This window comes from Biomphalaria glabrata, chromosome 10 (genome assembly GCF_947242115.1).
Source record: "Biomphalaria glabrata chromosome 10, xgBioGlab47.1, whole genome shotgun sequence".
NCBI classification, from domain to species: Eukaryota; Metazoa; Mollusca; class Gastropoda; family Planorbidae; genus Biomphalaria; species Biomphalaria glabrata.
Genome location: NC_074720.1, coordinates 40200360 through 40226249, shown reverse-complemented (window position 1 = coordinate 40226249; position 25890 = coordinate 40200360). Strand labels below are relative to the sequence as shown.

The following is a 25890-nucleotide window of genomic DNA, read 5'->3' as shown; positions in this document are numbered from 1 at the left end:
AGGTTAATAGTGAGGCTCCTAAAGTAGGTAAAGATGCATTTTTCAACCTTTTTTTTTTAATTACGGAAAAAAAGGTGCAGGGGGGGGGGAGCTTTTCTACACTTTGTTCTGACGGTTCAACGGGCCGGATAGAACCACGTCGCGGGCCGGGTGTGGCCCGCGGGCCGTATTTTGGGCATCACTGGTTTAGACTATTTCTACAGATGTAACACATGTTTCAGAATGTGGTAGAAATCTAAGGCATGTATCATTGAATGATAAACACCTCTAGCCCTAATGTGTCTGGACTTGTTGATATCTTTATGTCTTGACATCTCACTATCTTTCTCGTTATCAGCTCTCTCTCTCACTCACTCTTCTTTTTTTTTAAATGGTTTCATTGAACTAGACAGTGGCGTAGTCCTTAGTTGTACTTGCTGTAGTCCCGGTGCATTTCTTCATTCGTCTTAGTCTGATCAAGACATTGTTTGTTTTATTGAACAGATTCTTTCCAAATATCCATCTATAATTGTTCTTCTTCCCCTTTCACTTATAAAATATTTTGATGTCAGTCAAATAGTTAAGCCCAAATAGAATGTGAACTTGGATCTAATTAGTGTTAAATATTAACACGCCTATTATCAGTTCAGCAGGGAAGACCGTACAGTATTGATACAGTGTTTTAGTTTCTTTACGAAAAAACAACACGCTTTCTACACATTATTAATGAACTAATTACAAGTCAAATGTGGACACATTGATGATTGACTAATTACTTGCAACTTCTAATGAGTGCTCGCTGCTTCTTTTTAATGGCATACACCTCTCTCTTGAAGTATTTATTGATCAACGCAGTGACTTTAATCTTGCCATCAAACGTGGAGTGTGGGTTAAGAAGAGCATGAAAATGCCGAGGACGCGTGTCTTTAGAAGGAGTGTACCCCCTAGTTCGCCGACTCTGATCACAACATCCAAACAATGTGTATCCACGTGTACCCCATTGACTTCAACACCTACGTTACAAGTTGCAAATCAGCGCACTGCATCCCCAGGCGTTGACTGTGGCAATGACTTCAGTTGGATGGCGTCTCCCTTGGCCACTAAACAAAAGGGTGTTAGTGAAGACACTCTAGATAGGCGTGATAACACTGGCGTGATAACAGGAACTAATGACAATCAGACTTCATTAGCTGCTACGTTTAGGAAACAGTCAGAGGATGTAAAGCGTGAATGTGATGGTAGAAAGAGAACAAAGAAAAGCAGGAAACATGGTCGCCCTGCAACTACTGTCCAGAAACTGAAACACGACAGCGAGACTTGCTGTGAGAACAGCACAGACGTTGAGCAGCGGACTGAGATAAGTCAGTCACTGAGATCCAAACTTTTTACTCAAAAGTATAGAAGCCGACGAGACCTGGAAGATTATGGTTTAGAAATGTATTGTGCGCGAATTTTACGAGAAACTCAAAATAACACTCAGAACAGAACGAAAGGAAACCTCTCCAAAGATCATTGCTCTCATCTTGATTCGTTCAATGCATCTTTGAGCACTGACTGGGATTTACCCATTTTGATCCAAAGCATTTCATTATCAGACTCTAGTTCAGTGAGGACTTGTTCTGAGATATTTTCCATGGATAGAAATTCCTCGGAAACATCCGACTCGTTGTATTTACGAACATGTTCTGAGGCCGAGCTGGAGACTGCTGATGTACCTACCAAGGCCAAGAGGAGACGGAGGCGAAGGCCGCAGAAAGCCTCAACGTCGACCCCAGTAGCCAACGCTTTCACTGTCCACTCTCGTTCTAACTCGTCAGCCTCGTCGTCCTCGTTAGCCTTGCAAGATACGGACAGCGGCGTGGAAACGAACTCTCGGGCGTCCATTCACACATCCTTTTCGTGTTCCACTTTTGAACAAGTGACAGACTCTCGGAGCTCATCGTCGGAGCGCCTTCTTCGCTGTTCCTCCCCCAGTTTTACCTACGATCCAGAAATCTCCAGTGTTATACCATTTTACTTTACCGAACCAGCGCTAGACGTTTTTGAACCTATTCCTTTGGATTTTGATATCCAAGAAGAACGGGACATCGGCGAGCAGCACAGCTGGTTAGATTTCGATGTGGACTTTAACGATCGAATATCTGAGCAGATCCCTACAGAAGATCTCCTCTACACGCCTAGAGACACTGATAGTCTAGAACTCATTGAAAATGCAGGTAATTCTAACATTTTGAAAGGAATCTTTTTAATTTCAAAGTATATCGTAAGTATGATAAATATATACTTTTTGTAAACAGTTCTTTAGAAGAACAAAACAGGTTTTTATAAAAATGCATGTTTTAGTCAATGTTAACTATTTTTGCGATGAAAGGCTAGGCTGGAAACTACAATTGTAGAAATGTACATCTTTCTTAAGTGTGATTTAATATATTTGTTTCGATTTAATTTGTTTAAAGTGTGAAGTTACCACCAATCTAGCTCACCCTTCCACAGCTTTGAACAATTCACACCCACAGCCTCTTGCTGCCTAAATATGATATCCGGGTATTAGAGCTAGGGAGATATTAAGTGCTTCTCTATATTCATGTTGATTGTGGCAGGGATTTGCCAGAATTATAACCTTTTGTCTTTTACCCCAAATAGTGTCTGATTATCCGATAAGATTTCTCTGTTAAATCCTTTGATGTTCTGTTATAATTTCTTAGTGTGTTGAATGAGATATATTCTAATGATATGACAAACCATATTTAATTTTGGATGCCCACCTCTATCAGATACCCACCTCTATCAGATACCCAACTCTATCAGATGTCCATTTCTATCAGATTTCCACCTCTATTACATGTCCACCTCTATCAGATGCCCACCTCTATCAGATTGACACCTCTATCAGATGTCCATTTCGATCAGATGTCCACCTCTGTCAGATGTCCATCTCTAAAAGATGGTTAGGTCTTATCAATATTGAAACACTAATTGAACATCTTTTGAAGTTTATTTTAGTAAAAGGACAAGTCGATTAGAAATGTAGAGATCAATGAATATCTGATGCTTCGATTACACCCAATCAATAACACGTGTTGTAGTCGATCGAACGCTCATTGATTCAGCATCACCTACCGTTATATGTTTGTTTCCGATCTCATTAACTGTTAGCACTTGCAAACTGTAGAATAGCATTGAGATTCTCAGTAACACTTTGCTTTAGCCAACAGTGCAACCTCTAGACTTTCCATAACAGTTGGAAAACCGTAGAATCTCATTCAGACGTTCATTATCAGTTTGCTTTAGCCAACAGTGCAACCTCTAGACTGTCCATAACAGTTGGAAAACCGTAGAATCTCATTCAGACGTTCATTATCAGTTTGCTTTAGCCAACAGTGCAACCTCTAGACTTTCTTTAACAGTTGGAAAACCGTAGAATCTCATTCAGGCGTTCATTATCAGTTTGCTTTAGCCAACAGTGCAACCTCTAGACTTTCTTTAACAGTTGGAAAACCGTAGAATCTCATTCAGACGTTCATTATCAGTTTGCTTTAGCCAACAGTGCAACCTCTAGACTTTCTTTAACAGTTGGAAAACCGTAGAATCTCATTCAGGCGTTCATTATCAGTTTGCTTTAGCCAACAGTGCAACCTCTAGGCTTTCTTTAACAGTTGGAAAACCGTAGAATCTCATTCAGACGTTCATTATCAGTTTGCTTTAGCCAACAGTGCAACCTCTAGGCTTTCTTTAACAGTTGGAAAACCGTAGAATCTCATTCAGGCGTTCATTATCAGTTTGCTTTAGCCAACAGTGCAACCTCTAGGCTTTCTTTAACAGTTGGAAAACCGTAGAATCTCATTCAGGCGTTCATTATCAGTTTGCTTTAGCCAACAGTGCAACCTCTAGGCTTTCTTTAACAGTTGGAAAACCGTAGAATCTCATTCAGGCGTTCATTATCAGTTTGCTTTAGCCAACAGTGCAACCTCTAGGCTTTCTTTAACAGTTGGAAAACCGTAGAATCTCATTCAGGCGTTCATTATCAGTTTGCTTTAGCCAACAGTGCAACCTCTAGGCTTTCTTTAACAGTTGGAAAACCGTAGAATCTCATTCAGGCGTTCATTATCAGTTTGCTTTAGCCAACAGTGCAACCTCTAGGCTTTCTTTAACAGTTGGAAAACCGTAGAATCTCATTCAGGCGTTCATTATCAGTTTGCTTTAGCCAACAGTGCAACCTCTAGGCTTTCTTTAACAGTTGGAAAACCGTAGAATCTCATTCAGGCGTTCATTATCAGTTTGCTTTAGCCAACAGTGCAACCTCTAGGCTTTCTTTAACAGTTGGAAAACCGTAGAATCTCATTCAGACGTTCATTATCAGTTTGCTTTAGCCAACAGTGCAACCTCTAGGCTTTCTTTAACAGTTGGAAAACCGTAGAATCTCATTCAGGCGTTCATTATCAGTTTGCTTTAGCCAACAGTGCAACCTCTAGGCTTTCTTTAACAGTTGGAAAACCGTAGAATCTCATTCAGGCGTTCATTATCAGTTTGCTTTAGCCAACAGTGCAACCTCTAGGCTTTCTTTAACAGTTGGAAAACCGTAGAATCTCATTCAGGCGTTCATTATCAGTTTGCTTTAGCCAACAGTGCAACCTCTAGGCTTTCTTTAACAGTTGGAAAACCGTAGAATCTCATTCAGGCGTTCATTATCAGTTTGCTTTAGCCAACAGTGCAACCTCTAGGCTTTCTTTAACAGTTGGAAAACCGTAGAATCTCATTCAGGCGTTCATTATCAGTTTGCTTTAGCCAACAGTGCAACCTCTAGGCTTTCTTTAACAGTTGGAAAACCGTAGAATCTCATTCAGGCGTTCATTATCAGTTTGCTTTAGCCAACAGTGCAACCTCTAGGCTTTCTTTAACAGTTGGAAAACCGTAGAATCTCATTCAGGCGTTCATTATCAGTTTGCTTTAGCCAACAGTGCAACCTCTAGGCTTTCTTTAACAGTTGGAAAACCGTAGAATCTCATTCAGGCGTTCATTATCAGTTTGCTTTAGCCAACAGTGCAACCTCTAGGCTTTCTTTAACAGTTGGAAAACCGTAGAATCTCATTCAGGCGTTCATTATCAGTTTGCTTTAGCCAACAGTGCAACCTCTAGGCTTTCTTTAACAGTTGGAAAACCGTAGAATCTCATTCAGGCGTTCATTATCAGTTTGCTTTAGCCAACAGTGCAACCTCTAGGCTTTCTTTAACAGTTGGAAAACCGTAGAATCTCATTCAGGCGTTCATTATCAGTTTGCTTTAGCCAACAGTGCAACCTCTAGGCTTTCTTTAACAGTTGGAAAACCGTAGAATCTCATTCAGGCGTTCATTATCAGTTTGCTTTAGCCAACAGTGCAACCTCTAGGCTTTCTTTAACAGTTGGAAAACCGTAGAATCTCATTCAGGCGTTCATTATCAGTTTGCTTTAGCCAACAGTGCAACCTCTAGGCTTTCTTTAACAGTTGGAAAACCGTAGAATCTCATTCAGACGTTCATTATCAGTTTGCTTTAGCCAACAGTGCAACCTCTAGGCTTTCTTTAACAGTTGGAAAACCGTAGAATCTCATTCAGGCGTTCATTATCAGTTTGCTTTAGCCAACAGTGCAACCTCTAGGCTTTCTTTAACAGTTGGAAAACCGTAGAATCTCATTCAGGCGTTCATTATCAGTTTGCTTTAGCCAACAGTGCAACCTCTAGGCTTTCTTTAACAGTTGGAAAACCGTAGAATCTCATTCAGACGTTCATTATCAGTTTGCTTTAGCCAACAGTGCAACCTCTAGGCTTTCTTTAACAGTTGGAAAACCGTAGAATCTCATTCAGACGTTCATTATCAGTTTGCTTTAGCCAACAGTGCAACCTCTAGGCTTTCTTTAACAGTTGGAAAACCGTAGAATCTCATTCAGACGTTCATTATCAGTTTGCTTTAGCCAACAGTGCAACCTCTAGGCTTTCTTTAACAGTTGGAAAACCGTAGAATCTCATTCAGGCGTTCATTATCAGTTTGCTTTAGCCAACAGTGCAACCTCTAGGCTTTCTTTAACAGTTGGAAAACCGTAGAATCTCATTCAGACGTTCATTATCAGTTTGCTTTAGCCAACAGTGCAACCTCTAGGCTTTCTTTAACAGTTGGAAAACCGTAGAATCTCATTCAGGCGTTCATTATCAGTTTGCTTTAGCCAACAGTGCAACCTCTAGGCTTTCTTTAACAGTTGGAAAACCGTAGAATCTCATTCAGGCGTTCATTATCAGTTTGCTTTAGCCAACAGTGCAACCTCTAGGCTTTCTTTAACAGTTGGAAAACCGTAGAATCTCATTCAGACGTTCATTATCAGTTTGCTTTAGCCAACAGTGCAACCTCTAGGCTTTCTTTAACAGTTGGAAAACCGTAGAATCTCATTCAGGCGTTCATTATCAGTTTGCTTTAGCCAACAGTGCAACCTCTAGGCTTTCTTTAACAGTTGGAAAACCGTAGAATCTCATTCAGGCGTTCATTATCAGTTTGCTTTAGCCAACAGTGCAACCTCTAGGCTTTCTTTAACAGTTGGAAAACCGTAGAATCTCATTCAGACGTTCATTATCAGTTTGCTTTAGCCAACAGTGCAACCTCTAGGCTTTCTTTAACAGTTGGAAAACCGTAGAATCTCATTCAGACGTTCATTATCAGTTTGCTTTAGCCAACAGTGCAACCTCTAGGCTTTCTTTAACAGTTGGAAAACCGTAGAATCTCATTCAGACGTTCATTATCAGTTTGCTTTAGCCAACAGTGCAACCTCTAGGCTTTCTTTAACAGTTGGAAAACCGTAGAATCTCATTCAGACGTTCATTATCAGTTTGCTTTAGCCAACAGTGCAACCTCTAGGCTTTCTTTAACAGTTGGAAAACCGTAGAATCTCATTCAGGCGTTCATTATCAGTTTGCTTTAGCCAACAGTGCAACCTCTAGGCTTTCTTTAACAGTTGGAAAACCGTAGAATCTCATTCAGACGTTCATTATCAGTTTGCTTTAGCCAACAGTGCAACCTCTAGGCTTTCTTTAACAGTTGGAAAACCGTAGAATCTCATTCAGACGTTCATTATCAGTTTGCTTTAGCCAACAGTGCAACCTCTAGGCTTTCTTTAACAGTTGGAAAACCGTAGAATCTCATTCAGACGTTCATTATCAGTTTGCTTTAGCCAACAGTGCAACCTCTAGGCTTTCTTTAACAGTTGGAAAACCGTAGAATCTCATTCAGGCGTTCATTATCAGTTTGCTTTAGCCAACAGTGCAACCTCTAGGCTTTCTTTAACAGTTGGAAAACCGTAGAATCTCATTCAGGCGTTCATTATCAGTTTGCTTTAGCCAACAGTGCAACCTCTAGGCTTTCTTTAACAGTTGGAAAACCGTAGAATCTCATTCAGGCGTTCATTATCAGTTTGCTTTAGCCAACAGTGCAACCTCTAGGCTTTCTTTAACAGTTGGAAAACCGTAGAATCTCATTCAGACGTTCATTATCAGTTTGCTTTAGCCAACAGTGCAACCTCTAGGCTTTCTTTAACAGTTGGAAAACCGTAGAATCTCATTCAGACGTTCATTATCAGTTTGCTTTAGCCAACAGTGCAACCTCTAGGCTTTCTTTAACAGTTGGAAAACCGTAGAATCTCATTCAGACGTTCATTGCCTTCACCTCACCTATCCCTAAGTCTGTTGAACCGTTGAGGCAAAAATACATGATCTGTCGATTGTCTTTCTCCATTCCACTCTGTCTTTGGCCTTGAATATAAATAGTCTCTTTGAATGACAGGCCCTCCTTATTACAAAGCTGATATCAACTCACTGTCTGTCTCTCTGGTAAAAAGTGTGTACACGTTATATATCCCACACCCATTCTCGGAGCAAGTTGAAACTGCACAATTATTTATTAGCATAGAATCTCATTTAGACTTTCGTTGCTTTATTGTTATTAAAACCATATTTAATGAATGTTATTTGTGTTCAAAGAATAATAAAAAAATAGCCAAAATCAAGACAGATCAGAAATGTATTTACTGTTTGTAGAAGCGTGTACTATGCAGACCTACAAATAATACTAGCCAAGGATAAAGTGCCCTTCCAGCAAATGTCAATGTTTAGTCTTAGTTCTAAATAAATTGTACAAATAATTGCTAGTCATTACCACGTTGTATTTGAATGAGCTAAATCATTGACCGTTTGAACTAGATCTTAATATTCTTTGTGTTTGCTCACATTCTTGTTCATTGCATATCTTTGTTTGCTGTTGGTCTTAGCTGTCTTACCATGTGTGTACACGTCAGCGGACTTTCTAACGGTTTTATTAGAAAGAAAGAAATGGGTCTTTAGATTGACACGAAGCATTTTTTGTAAACCACAACAAAATGACGATTTAATAATGGATTTCATTTCCTAGCGACTTGCGCCTCTAGAACCTTTTAATCGAAATTCCTTTTTGAAACATGAAGTGTTGTTCTCTAACTACACTTTCAGTGGGCACTAGCGGGTTTGCTTTTAATGAATGGAGACAAAGCCAGTACTTAGTACTAGATAAAGTCTATGCCTCAGGTTCGTAGATAAAGTTGAATGATAGGTTTTTGATCGGCTAGTAATATCAAATTGAAAAAAAAAAAAAAAAGGACCAACTTCATGGTAAGTAGACGGGTGAACAGAATGAAGTAGTAGGTATCAGTAGGTGGCACTTGGAGCAGAAAGGTTACCCAGGCAGTGAACGATTACGAAGAGAGTTATTTGCTTACATTCCGAGTGTTGCTTGGTGATTGAAGGCCGTAGACATTGTTAGGCTTTCTACTTCAGATCAAGTGCAATATACATTTAGCCAAGAGCTAAATAAAAAAAAAAAAGGGGGGGGGGGGTCAGCTTTGTTTAGACCGTTGTTAATGTTAATGATATAACGGTGCATTTTTTTGTTAAATCGCAGATAAACCAAGACGTGATTGTATGGTCTTATGGAGTTCACTTATATTTAACATAACCTTTTATTGAATTGCTTGCTGGTAAGCAATGCAAAGATAGTGGAGTTGAGCATTATTTGATGCATAAAGAAAAAGTTCCCCTTTAACACCTTGAGATCTATAGGGCGATGGTGTAAAGGTCATCTGCTTCTGTGGCCCAGGGTTAACGAGGGTGTCATGTGGCCAGCACAACGACCAACCTCCTTTACTTTTCCTCAACTACTGTCAGGTACCCGTTACAGCTGGGTGGACTCAAAGGCGCCTTAAAGATCCCGAAAGTAGAAATCCCAGTCTTCACGAGGATTCCGGTTCGGAAGCCAAGCATTTAACCACTTAGCCACCTCGTATCTTTCCGTTGTAATGATGGTAAATGTAGCACTAGTTGAAACTGAAAAGATCCACACAATTGAAGATGAAACCGCTCTCCTTCTCTCTCTCGAGCCCTGTGTGTCTCGGTAATGATAAGTAAACACGCTATCTCGAGCACTTATTGTAATCTTTTTTTTTTTAGTGTCGATCAATACATGGTTACTAAATCTAGATATCGTGTTCAATGCTTGTTCTTTTGTCCAAGTGTATTACGACAGTATGTATACATGTCACTGCGTTAGTGTTAAATCCACTTGATTCGAATGGCACACAATGGTTTGAGAGAAGCTTTTTTTGATAACTTGTAGCAACATTGGAATGTGCAGGTTAGTTCATAGTTTTTGTGAGCCCCGACCCCCAGAATACACCCCCACCCCACACAAAAAGTAACAAGTATGACTTTCTTCCCCCCCCCCTCTTTCTATTTCCCCCAACCATTCGTAGCGCCAGTCTTATCAAACTGCCAGTAGGTCTACATATTTATTACATACACAGGCCGCGCTGTCTTAGTAGGCCTAACATTCGGGACTATCAGAATATTTATTTTTGTATATAGGTACTGGCTTTAGTGACTCGTGTTTCCATTCTACACACAGCTTGTACTGTGGACTATTCCTGGTTCTATGTCCCACAACTTTGTTGACACTGGTGATATGCAGTAATAGTCGTAGCCTCGATGACCACTTTTGTATAGAGTTCAACATAGGGCTCGCGTTGTACTTCTTTAGTTGTCTTTTAACAAAAAAAAAAAAAAAACTGGTTGAAAAAAATCGAATCTTGTGAACAAGATGAATCGTTTTCGTTATTCATTCCCAACAACTATCGAATAACAAAAAATCTCTTGGCCATTGGAACTTGTGCAAATGTTTGATCGCTGGTGTGTAACAACATTAACCTTGGTTTAAGAATACAATGCCCCATTCAGGGTCCTATTCATCTACACAAGTACAAAAGTACTCCCCGCTTGGTCTAAGGGCGCTGACTGTACGCCTGATTAAACGTCAGCATTTGTTCAAGTACATTATGCTTACTTTCCATGCCACTAAAGCGCGTAGATCTATTTCAGGTCGTTTTCAAACCGGAACAAGTTGAAACGCTGACTTAGGACACGGCGTAGTACCAAATACGTTACGGAAGCCAACCCAAGACAAGGGCGACAAATCTTTGTGTAGTCCGCCTGTACTGGTTGCAATCTAAATGTGAATGCTGCAGGCCTACTGTGTGTGAATCTTTTCCTTTTGTTCATTTTATAGCTCAATTGAAATGTAAAAGTCGTATTACAGTGGTTCTGAACATTTGGAATGAGTGCTGACCATAGTAGAGATGTACTCTGGTTGTTGTTATTTATCTCCCTACAAAATAACACTACATGTACTGAGAATAACATAAAGGAGATTTGGACAGATATTTGTGTATTTTCCTTCTTTCCTCCTGTTTTTCTTTCTTCTTCAGAATATTTTTTTTAAAAAGGGGGGTGGGGGTGGATTAAGAAGGAGCAAGTTTGTCCATTTTGTTTTACCTCCCTTTTGATCCCAGTGGAGACTATAATCATCATAAATCTCTCATGTAGTTCTAGGTTTCACCTTGTAAGGCACATTCTCTCATAGCATTTGCCATGAAGTGTTTTATTTCTTTCCATTGATTTGTATCTAGGCACTGACTTCATACTAGGTCTTAAGATTTCCTCTATTTCTACTTGTCTAATAAGACCTACAGTAAGAGTATAGCCAATGAAAACAGTAAAATATACACATACAAGACTAGGTGTGACCCTTAACCTTGCCGATGTTAAGCTACAATAAATATATTATATGTTATATTAAAATAATTCCCCCTTTTTTTTAACCAGTACTACAATTTCTGAGAGAAAAACCTAAGCTTTTTAAGGTCTTATTAGATAAGCACAATTCTCATTGGATTTTTTTTAATAACCAGAAATACCTGAAGATATACTCTTACTGTATGGTGTATGGTTTATGACTGCAAAAAAATAATGTCCTACTGTGTATTAAAATGGTCTAGTCAAGGGCATAAATTTGTATTTCAGAGATTGACTATGATAGTTATCTCCCTGCACATGTCTTGATGCATGTGAAAAGAGATCTAGTGAGTGTGTTGATGGAATATGGACAAACCAGGGAGGTGAAAGTGTCTTTCAAAGATATGGAAAGATCAGGACCACATCATGCATCAAGGTAACAAATCTAGTGGGGATTTTACTTGCTTGGGCTTAATGTGGACATCTTTTTGAAGCACTCATTCTGATTATACAGATCAGAAGTGTATTATAGATCATGGTGATTATTGAGAACTTAGACCAATTGCTTAGCATTAACATAAATATATAAAGATGTAAAGAGTGCATTATACTTTAAGGTTATTATTAAGACCTTTTTTTGAAGTACTCATTGGGAATATATACTGATCTTAACTATATAATACATCTAGGTAACCATTAGGAACTTATACCAGTTTCTTATCTTTACCCTAAACACATATATTCAATTTTTACTACCTTTATTATTTTAACTGTGAATAGACCTTGTTTTTAATGATTTAACTGTATAGAATTTAGCCCTTGTTATATAAAGGGAGAGTGATCCTTAAAGGATTACGGGCACAACATGGCCTAAATTGTGCAGATGTGCCTAAACTCAAAACTCAAACTCAAATTCATGTAAAGAGTACATTATAGTTTGTTATTAGGGACTGATATTAGTTATTAGTATGAACTTCTATAGATGAAGACATTCATTATTGTTAAAAAAAATGTGTGGTACTATCTGATTTGTGCTGTAATGAAACACTGTGAACACTTGTGTTACACTCTAGGTTCCACACTGCTGCTGTAGTGGATGGTGAGACATTCCCTACTGGATCAGGCTCTTCCAAGAAAAATGCTAAAAAAGCTGCTGCTGCTCAGGCCTTAAAAATTATGTATGACAGGGGCAGGAAAAATCTGGAAATGGTGAATGAAGTGGCTGTAAGTAGAACCAGAGCTTTTACTTTCAAGAACTCTGTCCTTGTTCAAAGAAAACAAAACCTATTACTGTAGTCTGTATTTCATATGTAACCCAGTTTCTTACACAGACTCCAAGGGGCAATGTTATCACATTAACTTGGCATTTTTAAATCTCCGAGTAGTTTTTAGTTACTAGTTAGAGCTAGGTTGACAATCAGGGAAAAAGTGAATCAATTTGAGCATGTTATTCCTGAAACTGCTAATAGGAATTTTAAAGAATCTTTATAGGTAACGAGCCATACTTTAGTAGTCACATGGGGATAATAGTGATGGTAATGTGTTGTAAAACTTGGGTCTTAAGAAAACCACTTACATACCTGGACTGTGCCTGGACAGGAAATGTCCTCCAAAAAGTTTAAGGATCAATACCTAAAACAAAAGAAATGTAAATTCAACCCAACCATATGTGTCAATGCCCTAAAATAATTGTACAAATTAAAAAGGAATATAAAGAATGTCAACTCTTAGCTGCTGAGATGATATTTGACCTTAGCCCTAAAGGGATAATAGTGATGGTAATGTGTTGTAAAACTTGGGTCTTAAGAAAACCACATACATACCTGGACTGTGCCTGGACAGGAAATGTCCTCCAAAAAGTTTAAGGATCAATACCTTAAACAAAAGAAATGTAAATTCAACCCAACCATATGTGGCAATGCCCTAAAATAATTGTACAAATTAAAAAGGAATATAAAGAATGTCAACTCTTAGCTGCTGAGATGATATTTGACCTCAGCCCTAAAGGGAGACAAAACAATGTTTAAACAGATTTACAACAGCTTGGAGTCCAAACTTGCAAGAAGAAAATAAATCTGGATGGAAAAAAGGGTGATGCCAAAATCTCCCAAGGATTTTTAGAGCTACATGGATGATAGGTTGTAACATCAATCCAATAAATTATCTTTTTCTGTCATCAAAATTATAATTTTGGAAATAAAGGAGAATTTTTTTATTTTTTTTTGCAGCATAAGAAATTGAGAGCTATGTCAATAGAGGAAGTAGGCTCCCATGCCCACAGAGTGGTTCTGGTGTGTCGCCATGTTTTAGATACTGCTGAAGAGACTCAGTTTATCAACTACAGCAAGGATAAAATTGCAGCAGCATTTGTCCTAGAATATCATGGCAAGATGAGAGTGGTGGGACTTGGTACAGGTAAATAATCAAAGTTTACAAAGTGTATTTCTCCAGTAGTTTTTTTGTTCAAGGTTGTATTATTTATTTATGTGTAACACATTATCTACTCATCTTATATATATATATATATATATTGTTGTAAACCTGGTGGTGACACAGATGGGGGTAGTGCTGTGTGTTTTTAGCCTACCCAAATCACCACAGTCCAGTGCAGGACGAGCGGTCAACCGAGACCAGTGAAAGTACACGCCCGTTCGGCAAGGACCAGTGTCGTAAATATTACGCACACAAGTCACGGCGAAAGTGATCAACTGGAGTGGTCAAGAAGGTTCGAGGCCAGTAGAGACACTATATAAGAGCGAGTGTGTTAGAATCACTGACTTCACGTTACCTCGCAATGTGACCAGTACGAGGCAAGAACAGCATGGTGTGTGAAGTCAGGCGGAGCAAGACTAGGTTTTTGTAAAGACAGTGTTAATGTTGTTGCCAATGGTGATGTATTTGAAATTAAACTGACTGATACTTTGGAGCCCTGAGTTGTGAGGTTCTTTAAGTTCATTGTGTCATGTGGTGCAGTTTGAAGAGAGCCTGGAAAGTAGGAGAGATTGTAACAATATATATATATATATATTGACACTACAAAAAAAAAGCCAATTTAGCTGCCTGCTAGAAAGGAATGCACTTTGAACTGTCATTTTTCAGGTTTTTTTTTTACTTGGCTCAAGGGGTACTTAGGAAAACTATAACTTGGATCACTTTAGCTGTACTACCATAATTCAACGTCCTTTTGCTTGTAATAATGCAGTGTCTTACTGGTTGACGTTAACATGGGTTATTCATTTGCAGGTGCTTGAAGTAGAGCTTGAACTGCGATTAACTTACACCCATAATAAGTCGTTACAATACACCAAAAAAAAGTCTGATATAAACAGACAAGTGATTTAATGAACATAAAGAATAGAATCAAGAATATTAATACTGTCTGGCCATATGCTGCTGGCTATACAAATAGTTATCACTGAATATATCCATATATTAACATAATCACTGAGACATTCAAAATATAATCTCATATAGTCCTCTCTCTACTAATCTCCAAAAGTAGCTGTCAGAATCATTGAGTTTTAATATAAAGCAGAAACTAACACATTAAAAAACATAAGGTGTATGAGTTCACATTCATAGCTGGGGATATAAACAAAGGGATATAACTCTTTCATACCAAAAATAAGTTGAATATTCACTCTGGCCATGAGAACGAAGAAGAAGAAAAAGAGAACGTAGAAGACTCTGGCTCTGGCCATACCTGCCCATGACATCATCTCAACCATGCCACCCATCATTCACAGCCGCACTGTATTATGTTTGGGTAGGAACCTAATAATCTTCATTTCTGAAGGAATGTACCCAACTTGTAAAACAAACTGAATCCTTACCTTTTGTTATGCTTGTTGTCATGTTGACTAGGGATGAGAGGAAATATTTTTGGGCTGTTCTGAGAAGTTTTCACAGATTTTGTATCGCCTCTAAACTACTTAACAGCATTGACTGGCAGTGTTTTAAAAGAAGTAAAAACTAACGATCTACACTTCATTCTCTGGTTGCTTCTTGCTTTGTTTAATTGGAATGAGGATAATAATAAGTTTGTCTTTAATGAACTTGTTTCTCTTTTTCTGCGTGAACAGGCAACAGATGTATTTTGTATCAGCACATGACATTAGATGGTAAAAGGATTATACATTCTCATGCAGAGATCATAGCTAGAAGAGCATTTATCAGGTAGATTTTGTTTGTATTTTCCTAATAAAATAGTAGGTATGTTCTTAATATAACATCAGTTCAGATTGTGATTTAACAAATTCGTAATGGTTCATTTCTATAATAAAATGTGGCTGCAATCCTTTTTTGTCTAAATGAGGAAAATGGTTTAACTAAAATGATATTCATTTAATTTTGTATGGTTAGGGTTGTTGAAAGAACAGTCCTCTGTCTGCTTTTCATTCAGTCTTGTAGTTCGACTACCTCTGTCTGCTTTTCATTTAGTCCTGTAGTTCTACTACCTCTTTCTGCTTTTCATTCAGTCCTGTAGTTTGACTACCTCTGTCTACTTTTCATTCTGTTGTCCCCTCTGTCTTTCTCGTTGAAAAGGTTTACTGTGTAATAGGCCAGAATAAGTATTTTATTTGTTTCCAATCCTTTCTCCATTGGATCACATTTTTGCTTCCTACAAATAACATTTTGAAATCATTTACAATTTTTCAGATATTTATTTAAGCAGCTTCAAAACTACAATGGCAACAGATCCCATCCAATATTCACACGAAGTGACACAGGCAAACTGAAGATTCGTGATAAAATTCAAGTTCATCTTTACATCTCGAGACCACCCTGCGGTGATGCAGCAGCATTCCCCACCATCAGTAATTTCCCAAATAAAATGAGAGCCATTCGTAAACAAGGACAGTTGAGAACAATAATAGATGATGGTCAGTAGTGGCTTTTTAAACGTTTGTTGATCCAATTTGAAATTCAGTTAAATTTGTGTTTCTTACTATGAAGATGAGTTTAAAAAGCATTTATATTAGTTTTTATTTTTATAAGGCTTTCATACACTGTATATGTAACTTGGGTTGTCAAGGGGCTAAACTAAGAAACAGAAAGGATGATGGCTACTTTCTTTGCTTGCAATAACATAGATTTAACAAGCATTAATTTTTTTAAAGTTTTATCGCTGAATAACCTGACAATCTCTATGTACAAAGTTTAATCATTGAATAACCTGACAATCTCTATGTACAAAGTTTAATCATTGAATAACCTGACAATCTCTATGTACAAAGTTTAATCATTGAATAACCTGACAATCTCTTTGTACCTAATTGTTTAGGTGAAGGGGCCATTCCAACAGATTTCCCCGTTCCAGCAGGAGCTAATGGAAAAGAGAGACTGCGGATAATGACTTGCAGTGATAAAATTTGTCGCTGGAATGTATTAGGTGTCCAGGGTGCCTTGTTGTCTCACTTTTTAGACCCTATCTACATCAGCTCCCTTGTCATAGGTAAGTCTTACTTGAAATGTACATCTTTATTAGCTCCCTTTGTCATAGGTAAGTCTTACTTGAAAAGTACATTTATATTAGCTCCCTTGACGTAATCATCTTCTTTTTTGAAGTAACGTCTTTATTAGCTCCCTTGTAAGTCTTACGTGGAATGTACATCTTTATTAGCTCATTTGTCATAGATAAGTCTTACTTGAAATTAAATTAAATTCTATGTTATAAAATTATACAATAAGGTTTAAATTTTTTATTATTGTAAGAAATGGAAATGTAGTGTAGAAAATTATTTATAAAAAAAAATATATATAGTACATCTTTCATGCTAAAGCATTTTCAGTTCAAGTTGAGATTCATTTGTGCCACATATCCCACAATTTACATTCAAATAGAATTTTGCCTTTTAGTTAAGTTGTTGCTTGGACCTTATTTATTCACAGACAGAATATATAGTAGTAGTAAAGTAAAGTTCCCCTTTCAGACCTTGTGATCTATAATGCAGATGATGTAAAGGTCATGTGTTTCTGTGGCCCACAGTTAACCAGGGTGCAAAGTGGCCAGCACAATGACCAACAGCCTTTACTTTTCCAACTAATGTCAGGTATAGAGCTGGGTGGACTCTGAGGCACCCAAAGATCCCAAAATAAAAAAAAGCCAGTCTTCACCAAGATTCGAACCCAGGACCCCCAGTTCAGAACCCAAGTGCTTTACCGCTCAGCCACCGTGCCTCCTGACAGAATATATATTCAAAATAAATATATTTCATATACCTACCTACACAGCCTAATAAGAGGGATATGCTTTTAGTGCTATAAGTCTAGTATATAACCAGTGTTTTCAATGTTGTAAAGAAAATGATATCATTGAAATATGTACTCTTTCTGTGTTTCAGGCAGTCACACTGGGGACCAAAGAGGACATGTCCCTCGAGCTGTGAGTGGGCGTTTGAAATGTGGTCGACTTCACGAGGTGATACAGCGCCCGTACAGGATCAACACACCAGATATCCATTACCCTCATGATGATTTAGCAGATAACTATAACATCACCAAATCCAAGCAGTACTGCATCACCTGGTCCTATGGGGACATAGATGCTGAAGTTATTGATGCTATCACTGGTGTTACTAACATGGAGTAAGTAGCAACCAATATTCTGAGATCTTGACTGTAATTTCATGTCAGAAATCAAAACAAACCAGTTAGTGTTTTGTTTGACTCATGTTTGGATGTTCCTTCAGATTTAAAGATTATTGGAAGATTATTACAATGTAGCCCAAGTCTCCCACAGGATTGTGGGGGATGGCAGTGTGCAGGATTTGAACCCATAACCAGTCCAGAGCCCAAACCACACAACCATTCTTATGAACATAACAAAATCCGAATGTTAAGTTGATGATTACTTTTTAAAATTCACAATAGGACCATTGTAACATGAAGTTAAGGACATAATATGATGATTTGTCCACCTATGTTAAAGTAATTTAACATTTATTTATGTTCTTCATAGATTCTTACTTTTGGAAATAACTTTCAAGTGTAATCAATGACATTTGTTTATAGTATCACAGTAAATATGATAGTAGAAGTAAATCAATACTCTATTTCATTTATCTCTTTTCTGTGTTAAAAAAAACAAACTGCTGTAGAGTCTTACTATTACAAACTGGGTTTCAATAGTTGAATTAGTCAAATTAGATCAATGACTTTCTCTAGGTTTTTTTTTTTTACACATTTGTTTTGAAATACTTGTCCCAATTTTCTTATCACTGTCAAACCATTCTTCCAATGTGGCTCTTAGTAAGCATAATTATTTAGAATCCTTAATTATTGCTGATTTATATAGCAGTCAACAAAACCTTGGGATTCATTGTGACTCAAGTTAGCATGTTTAATCTAATAGATCTTTTTTTTTTAAAGGATAGTATTTTTAAAAAGTATTTTTCTTTTTTTAGCAAATGAAACTTTTTTTTTCATCATTTAAGTTACTATCCATCTTACATTTAAATATACACTTGAACAAAGAATTTAGACTTGTCTGAATTGTACTTTTCTCAATACTTAAAACTATGTTAAGTTGAAATGGTGACACAGCATAGACCAGCGGTTCTCAACCTTTTAAACTCGGCGACCCCTTTTTACAATCCCCACTCTGCCGCGACCCACACACACACACATACAGCAATTCGAAGCGTAGACAATACTAATCCATATTTTCGATGGTCTTAGGCGACCCCTTGCAAATGGTAAATTGACCCCCAAAAGGGTCGCGACCCACAGGTTGAGAACCCCTGGCATAGACTATTGATTTGACAGGTTTCTCCAACAAATTGTTTGTCTGCACACAGTTCTCATCTGCCAGCAAAACCTATTTCAAAACTTAATGTTTATCTGAAGAAGCTATCTTTCCATGCAACATGTTTTCTTAATCTTTATATAGATGGGATTAATAATAATCTTAATTAAAAAAACACAAGATTTCATACAATTTTTGACTATCAATTTCTAATAACTTGGCTGTGTAACATTTGGCTCTTGAGCTATGGGGAGGGGGGGGTGGCCCTTGAGGGATTGTGGGCACGACATTACCTAAATTGTGCCAAAAATAAAAAAACACAAAATATCAAAGATCACATCAAAAAAATAAACAACCCAACAAACAACTTTAAATGTCCTGTACAATCACTTATTTACACTAATTTTAGAACATAACCTAATAAGGACAGGTCAGTGAACAGCTAGCTAGAGTTTACTTGTTTTGTCAGGTTCTTGCCTTAATGGAAATGTCTTTGATTTATTTAAAGCTGCAAGTTGTGACTGATTAGAAGTAAGTTTCAAAACAAAGTAGGCGTAGCATGAGTCTAAGTTTGATGTGTGTTGACTACTCAGGCGTGTGGTAATGAAATCCTTTTTTGAATGCACTAAGAAGAGTTTGTTTTCTTATATTTAACATATACTTGTCTTAGCATTTAACTAACTGCCAGATACCATCCCACAGTCTAAATGTATTTGGAGTGAGCACAGTCTTTGATTCCTGAACTAACAACTTAATTATTGAACATTAGATTGGCTTATACATTTGTAATTGCTGTGTTGGCTAACTAACATTATTAAGCTTATAAACAAACTAACAGCCACTAAATTTGTTTGTAATGAATATTTGCAATGGCTATTTCCAACACATAGTAAAGTTTTCTAGAAGTAAAAGAACAACATATTTCTTATAAAAAATAAAGAAAGCTTAGTATTTTATTTTAAGTAAATTATAACTAAGTACAGTAAACATTATTTATTAAGTGCCGAGTATTTGCATTGTATCTTCTGTTCAGTGTTGTACTTTCAGAGTTATCTTGTTATGGAAGAAGTTGTTCCATCAAGAATCTGTAAGATAACATTCTGTATTAAACTTTCAGAGCTATGGAAGAAGTTATTCCATCAAGAATCTCTAAGATAACACTCTATAACATGTTTCAACAAATCTGCAAGAGGTATGGTCGTCATGACCTTGCTGGTTTAGATTACCTTAAAGCCAAGCGCTCAGCGACCACTTTTCAGAGGATGAAGAGCTTTGTAGGCAAGTAGAATATTAACTCACTATTAAGTTCAAACCTGTCTATGTTTTGTTACAGTGATCTTGGCCAGGTAAAAGTAGAACTCTTTAGATCCATGGTGAAAGTGGGACAATTTGTTTTTTTTAAGCACTAAGTCAAGAACAAATAAAGGGCCATAATTTGAATGGGAGAATTGTTCTAATGATGTATTCACTAGGTACGCTTTTATCAGCTGCCAAAAAAAATTTACTGACCTCTACTGTATAAACTATACTCTCTAGCTGTTTCTTTGTTTTGCTAAGAAAATTAATAATCTTGATGAAAATCTTGTAGGCACCCATCTCTCTGATGTGTTTATTATCCAGCAGTGCATAAAAGACATTTTAAAACAATAGGGTGTTGCGTGCATTATGCTGAAATCAGTAAAAAAGGCTTAATGGCTACATACATTTGATATAAAATTGGTCAATGTAATTTTGATTAAGGACTACTTTTTTCATAAAACCCTGGCACTATCTTCAGGGTATTGTATCATAGCTCCCTTAAAGGTCAAGTGATGAGGCTGACATACCCACTGTGAATTTCTAGATCAGGAGACTGTCAAAAGATATGTGCCCTGCAGGGGGTTTATACAAATTAGGCACCAAATGGACAGTGGCTGGGTCTGTTTCGACCTCAACCTTTAATATAGGTGCATGAAATAAAGTCTCATGATGTGTCAGATACTGCATTAGACTGCAATAAAATCAAAGCTCCAGTTAGCTGGCCAAGTTTGTTTAGTATGCCACTGTATATTTACTCTGCAATATTCCATTTTTCCTTCTATTAACAATAAATCATCTAATCTGTATAAGGCAGACAATACTTTTCAACATACTTTTAGGTTAAGTTTGAAAATATCTAAACATAAATTTTATTAAGTTTTTGAAATGTCTTCTAAGTTTTTTTGTTTTTTTTTCACTACCCATTACAGGCCAGCACCTTGCTGCCATGGGTTTCGGTCAGTGGTACTCATTGCAGGAGACCTATGGAACGGATAGTCTAAAATGTCCTGGGCCGTGCTAGCCCCGTTCATGCGCTTGCCGATATGGGCTCTCGCAAAGCGGATCCAAAAATGTTACACTCTCATTGTCTTCGTCTTGTTTGATGTGCCAGATGTCTGCTCAAGTTGACAAGCAGCATGGTAGTACCATCGTAAGGAGATGCAAGTCAAGATCTGTTGTGGTTCATGGCGTATGGTTGGCACAGGGAGGTGGCAGCACCTCTCATGTATTCATAGTGTGTGACTTGAGATGTTCAAATCTGTGTATTTTGTCTTTGCTTTATATCACAACCATCATCTTCAGAGTTGTAACCCAGTGGATCATAATTCATACAATATTGGTCAAAACACTCGCATTGAACACCATACTGTGTACTATTTTTACTATCAAATTACACTATTTACTTAATCTCTTTTCTAAAATGTCATTTACTAATCCATTCCACACTAGGTGGTTACATTTATCACGTACAATTTGATAACATTGAAATGGCACCATAATTTTATCTCTTAAAAATGAGTTTGTACGCGTAGCACCAATTATTCCTCTGCAGTGATTGCTAGAGTGTTCAGTTTGAAAAGACTAAATGTTCAGATTTGTTTCTCTCTAGTTGACTCCAAGTGAACTGTTGTTCTTGTTCTTCCAGTTCATTTTGTTGCATAGTGTTTCCGTTTCTTTGTTGTTTTTTTCTCCATTCACTTCATTTCAATCCAAACATTTTGTTATCACTCTGTTCGTTTTGTCCAGTGACACCGTTGTATTTGTACTAACCATGGTGCTACTTTAAAAGCTCTAAGCTCAACTCAGTCATTGCTTAAGTGGCAGCATGGGAAATTCGCTGACAGGTGAAACCAGTTCAAAGGTCATGTGCACAACTTACCTTTTCTTGGATGGAGTTCTTATTTTTTTTTTAACGCTTGGCTGGTTGTCGAGATCAATGTCCATATTCTATAACTGCAGGTTATAAAAAATATTTTTAATAATGTCCCAGTGTATGACATCTTGTAACTCATGATCACCAGATAGAATTGAAAAAAAAGAAATGCATTTATATATATTTTGTTCATCATGCTATACAAAATCTTGTACCTCAAAATATATTTTATTAATGAAAAGAAACAATTTTATTGTTGATTGGCCTTAATGTTTGTTTTCCCCCCAAACCCTTTTGAAATTTTTATTGCATGCTATACTTAAATTTTAGTTGAAACTATCTTCTATAGTCCTTTTTTCTTGAACCATAATTAGCCAATGATACAACATCATTTATCTTTGTACCTTTCAGCACATAGTTTTTGTTCAACTTTCTCAGGAATATATAAATGTATTGTGTAAGATGTTTTAACCCCCCTCAGGAATATCTAAATCAACATCCTTGTTTTCGCTACATTTTTTTTGTTTAGCGCAAAAGTTAGTAGCCATTTTGTGTTGGGTTCTAACACTGAAGTAGGTATCATAAAAGTTGTGATTTTTTAACTGTATTTATTTACACCTATCAATCCAATGTATTAACATTTTGTAATAAATATTGTATCCTTTGTTTATTAGTTGACAGGAGTGTCATTTCTGTCTATCCCTAAGGAACTGGTTTGTTGATTGGATTGTCCTCATTTCTAGTCATTATTAATTTAGTCACCTATTTTTTTATACTTTTCTTATATATACTTTGATTTTTAATTGAAATTGGAGTTGCAAATTGGAATACAAATTTTGAATGAATAAAATGATTTGACAATCTTCAATCACTTGACTGTATGTTTTGTATTTCATGGTGGCAGTCATGTAGCCTGTACAGTGCATTATCTAAAACTTGGAAGTTTGTTTTTGTTTTGTTTCAATATGTCTAGTGGCTGTTTCAATGTTTCACTGAACACATCTAACAAAACTTAAACAAAAATTGTATTCAAATATGGAGAAAAGTTGTTTATTTATGTTGTTTTCTTTATTTTTTTAAAAAAGAAATCTAATTTATCAATATACATTGTTGAAATGCTTTTATTTTGTGTTGATACTTGTTATAGTTTTCCTGTTCAAGTTGATTAAATATATATAGAGAGAAATAAACAATTTGATAAATGTTGTTTCTTAAAGGTTTGACATTTGTTTCAGTTTTAGTGGCCAACCTGATCATTCACACTAACATTATCCCATACAGTAGTGAAATAAAATCAACACTGTTATAGAAATTCACATTTTATTGATCTAGTTATTTAAACATTTGCCCAAATATACACAGCAAAATGACTAAATAACATTTTGAACTTAACTCCTTAAAAACATAAATGTCTCCTATTTACTATTTTTTTTTTTAGTCCTGGAGAATGGACTCTCTTGAAAAAAAAAAATCAGACTGGTTTACTATTCTGGGTATCAGGGTCTTCCAGAATCATTGAAATTAGACTAACAATGATGATGTGACAATTTAAAGACCTCAATCAAAACATAAGGCTACATTAATTTGTAAACTTTTAACATTGGAATTTGAATTGTTAAGTACAAAATTACATCTTGCTTGGGGTTTTAATTTGTGCAAAACATACCGACAATATCATGTGTTAATATATGCAAGCCAGAAGAACAAAGCAGGGCAGCCCACTGCTGGCACTGGTTTAGTTAGCACCTACTTGGGATCTTTGCTAGTCATCTTTGCCATTGTGTCTGTAAACACCAGAATATATTACTATTACAAAAAAACAACAGAGACTGGTTTGTTGAAGAAACAATACTATCAAACCAAAAAATAAACGTAGAACTAAAAGGCTACCTACGTCTGTTTGAGCAGAGCTGAGACAATTAGTCAACCAGGCATGTTAATGACTCCAAAAATGTTTTCTTCGTGGTCATACTCCTTATCAACCCCATTCCAATCAGGTCCATGATAGCACTGTGGAAAATTAGGCCCCAGTATATTTCTATGGTTAAGAAAAATGGCTGTACCCTGTAGATACAGATATTAGAATACATTTTTATAAAATAGTAGCTGAACATCACCCTACAAAGCACAAGTTGGCTGTAGCTAGGAAGAGACGGGTTAGTAATGTGGGTCAAGATTTGTGTGTGTGTGTAGATGACCAGATTTTTCTTCAAGTTCTTTTAAGAATGTTTCTAGAAACGAGGGCAGGGAGAGAAAAATAGAAGAAAAGGTCAAGAGTTATGTTACTCAAGTATCTTAAGGAGACTTTAAAGGGTAAAAACAATGCTAGCTATCAAGGTCATTAGTCATTGATCTTCTGTCATTTAATTAATAATTAAAATATTATTAAGAGGGCATGTCTTCTAGTCCGAAGATATAGGAGAAGTCCAGTGTTTCACTGGATTACACAGTCCTAGCTGTGATCTATATATTTTGCCACATCCAGTGCAGATATGACTGTGGTTGGTTTAGGATTTGAATAAAAGGGAATTAATTCAACTGTTAACAAACACATAGCCAATTGTCACATACATACATTACTACTAAACATTGGGAACTGACCATAAATGTTTTACATTTTGCTACTGGAAGATAAAAAGTGCCATTGGTGGCACCATTTTAACTAGCAGTAGTATTAGTATCATAGCTCTTACTTCATACTGCATAGTGTTTGATCAAGTGTGGTGCCTAGAATGTGTTATGTATCGCAGCCAGTAATAACCCTGTGAATGAGAATCGAAAGAATGAGTAAATTAATGGCAAATGTTGTACTTCATTAAAGATATAAATAAAATAAACCTTTTGATGACCTGTACCAACAAATTTTGAAAGGTCATCTATTTCTACTTAATTTGCAAGAAGGGGAGTTTTAAAAATAAATTCTTGAATTGCATGATGCTCTTCTGACATTGGATAGTTGAGTATATTAGTTTATTTTTTTTTGTCCAAAGGAGGCGCAGTGGCTGAGCAGTAAAATTTTTGGCTTATGAATCGAGGTCCCGGGTTCAAATTCTGGTGAAGACTGAGATTTTCAATTTTGGGTTCTTTGGGCACCTCTGAGTACACCCAGCTCTAATGGGTACCTGACATTAGTTGGAGAAAAGTAAAAGCGGCTGGTCATTGTGCTGGCCACATGAAAGCCTCATTAACCGTTGGCTTATAGAAACATGACCTTTAAATCATATCGTATAGCCCGCTCACTCCACTCATTGAATGTGACCTAATTTGGTACCTGATTGATCAATAATTGTCCCTCCCGCTACTTTTTTTTTCTGGTACTGTGTTGATGATACCATGCTAGGTACCTCATTAATTAGAGTTTTATTAGAGTATTTAGAGCGACAAGGAGTGAAAAAGACTCACAAAAACATAATTTTTTTCATTCACATTATATCCAACTCTGCCCCTCATTAGAACTATATTTAGCGATATTCCCTTTCTTATACTCATTCACATCACACTTGGTCTTACATCTAAAACAAATGAAAATTAAGTAAGAAAATGTTAGACCTATAGGCCTACAAAATAAATCAAAGCAATCTCCATTTCCCGGCCTTGAGTTACATCCCTTTGATATGTATTTTCAACATTAAAATAGCGTTCGTTAGTGTCCTTGATTGTGACAAACTATTATTATGAAACACCCCATATTTACACAAAGAGTGTGACATATTTGTGTTTTTAGGCATATTTAGAAGCATTTTAGATAGTTCATGTTTAACTGATACTTAAATTTTCATTAAAAAATCTCCTTCACCCCGGACCTACCCTCCTTCTGTCCTAGAAGAAAAAAAAAATGGCATCGCCCTACCAGTGCTCTTTGAACCCATGTAAAACCCTTG

The 25890-nt window shown here is 36.7% G+C and overlaps 1 protein-coding gene and 1 long non-coding RNA gene across 4 annotated transcripts in view; one reads left to right on the top strand and one right to left on the bottom strand.

Moving 5' to 3' along the window:
• The window catches only part of LOC106059738 (double-stranded RNA-specific adenosine deaminase-like), a 30924-nt gene extending 8047 nt beyond the window's left edge, over positions 1–22877 (top strand). Inside the window, exons 1-10 of one of the 2 annotated variants that reach the window (XM_056043971.1) lie at positions 1035–2195; positions 11379–11526; positions 12164–12314; positions 13319–13505; positions 15173–15266; positions 15750–15973; positions 16375–16545; positions 17435–17678; positions 19955–20115; positions 21066–22877. In XM_056043971.1, the coding sequence (XP_055899946.1) occupies positions 1061–2195; positions 11379–11526; positions 12164–12314; positions 13319–13505; positions 15173–15266; positions 15750–15973; positions 16375–16545; positions 17435–17678; positions 19955–20115; positions 21066–21157 (2607 nt within the window). In that variant the 5' untranslated portion in view covers positions 1035–1060 and the 3' untranslated portion in view covers positions 21158–22877. Of the gene's footprint in view, positions 1–1034; positions 2196–11378; positions 11527–12163; positions 12315–13318; positions 13506–15172; positions 15267–15749; positions 15974–16374; positions 16546–17434; positions 17679–19954; positions 20116–21065 lie in introns of those variants that run through there. The other variant, XM_056043972.1, reaches the window with a different exon arrangement.
• A 593-nt stretch (positions 22878–23470) lies between these two features.
• Positions 23471–25620, bottom strand: LOC106059739 (uncharacterized). 2 transcript variants are annotated; one of them, XR_008780136.1, is made up of 4 exons: positions 25559–25620; positions 24703–24771; positions 23904–24073; positions 23471–23793 (listed from the first exon to the last, which is right to left on the bottom strand). It is a non-coding gene; the product is annotated as an uncharacterized LOC106059739 (long non-coding RNA). The 2 variants fall into 2 exon arrangements; XR_008780135.1 differs by lacking the exon at positions 25559–25620 and adding an exon at positions 25418–25514.
• Positions 25621–25890: the final 270 nt, after the last annotated feature.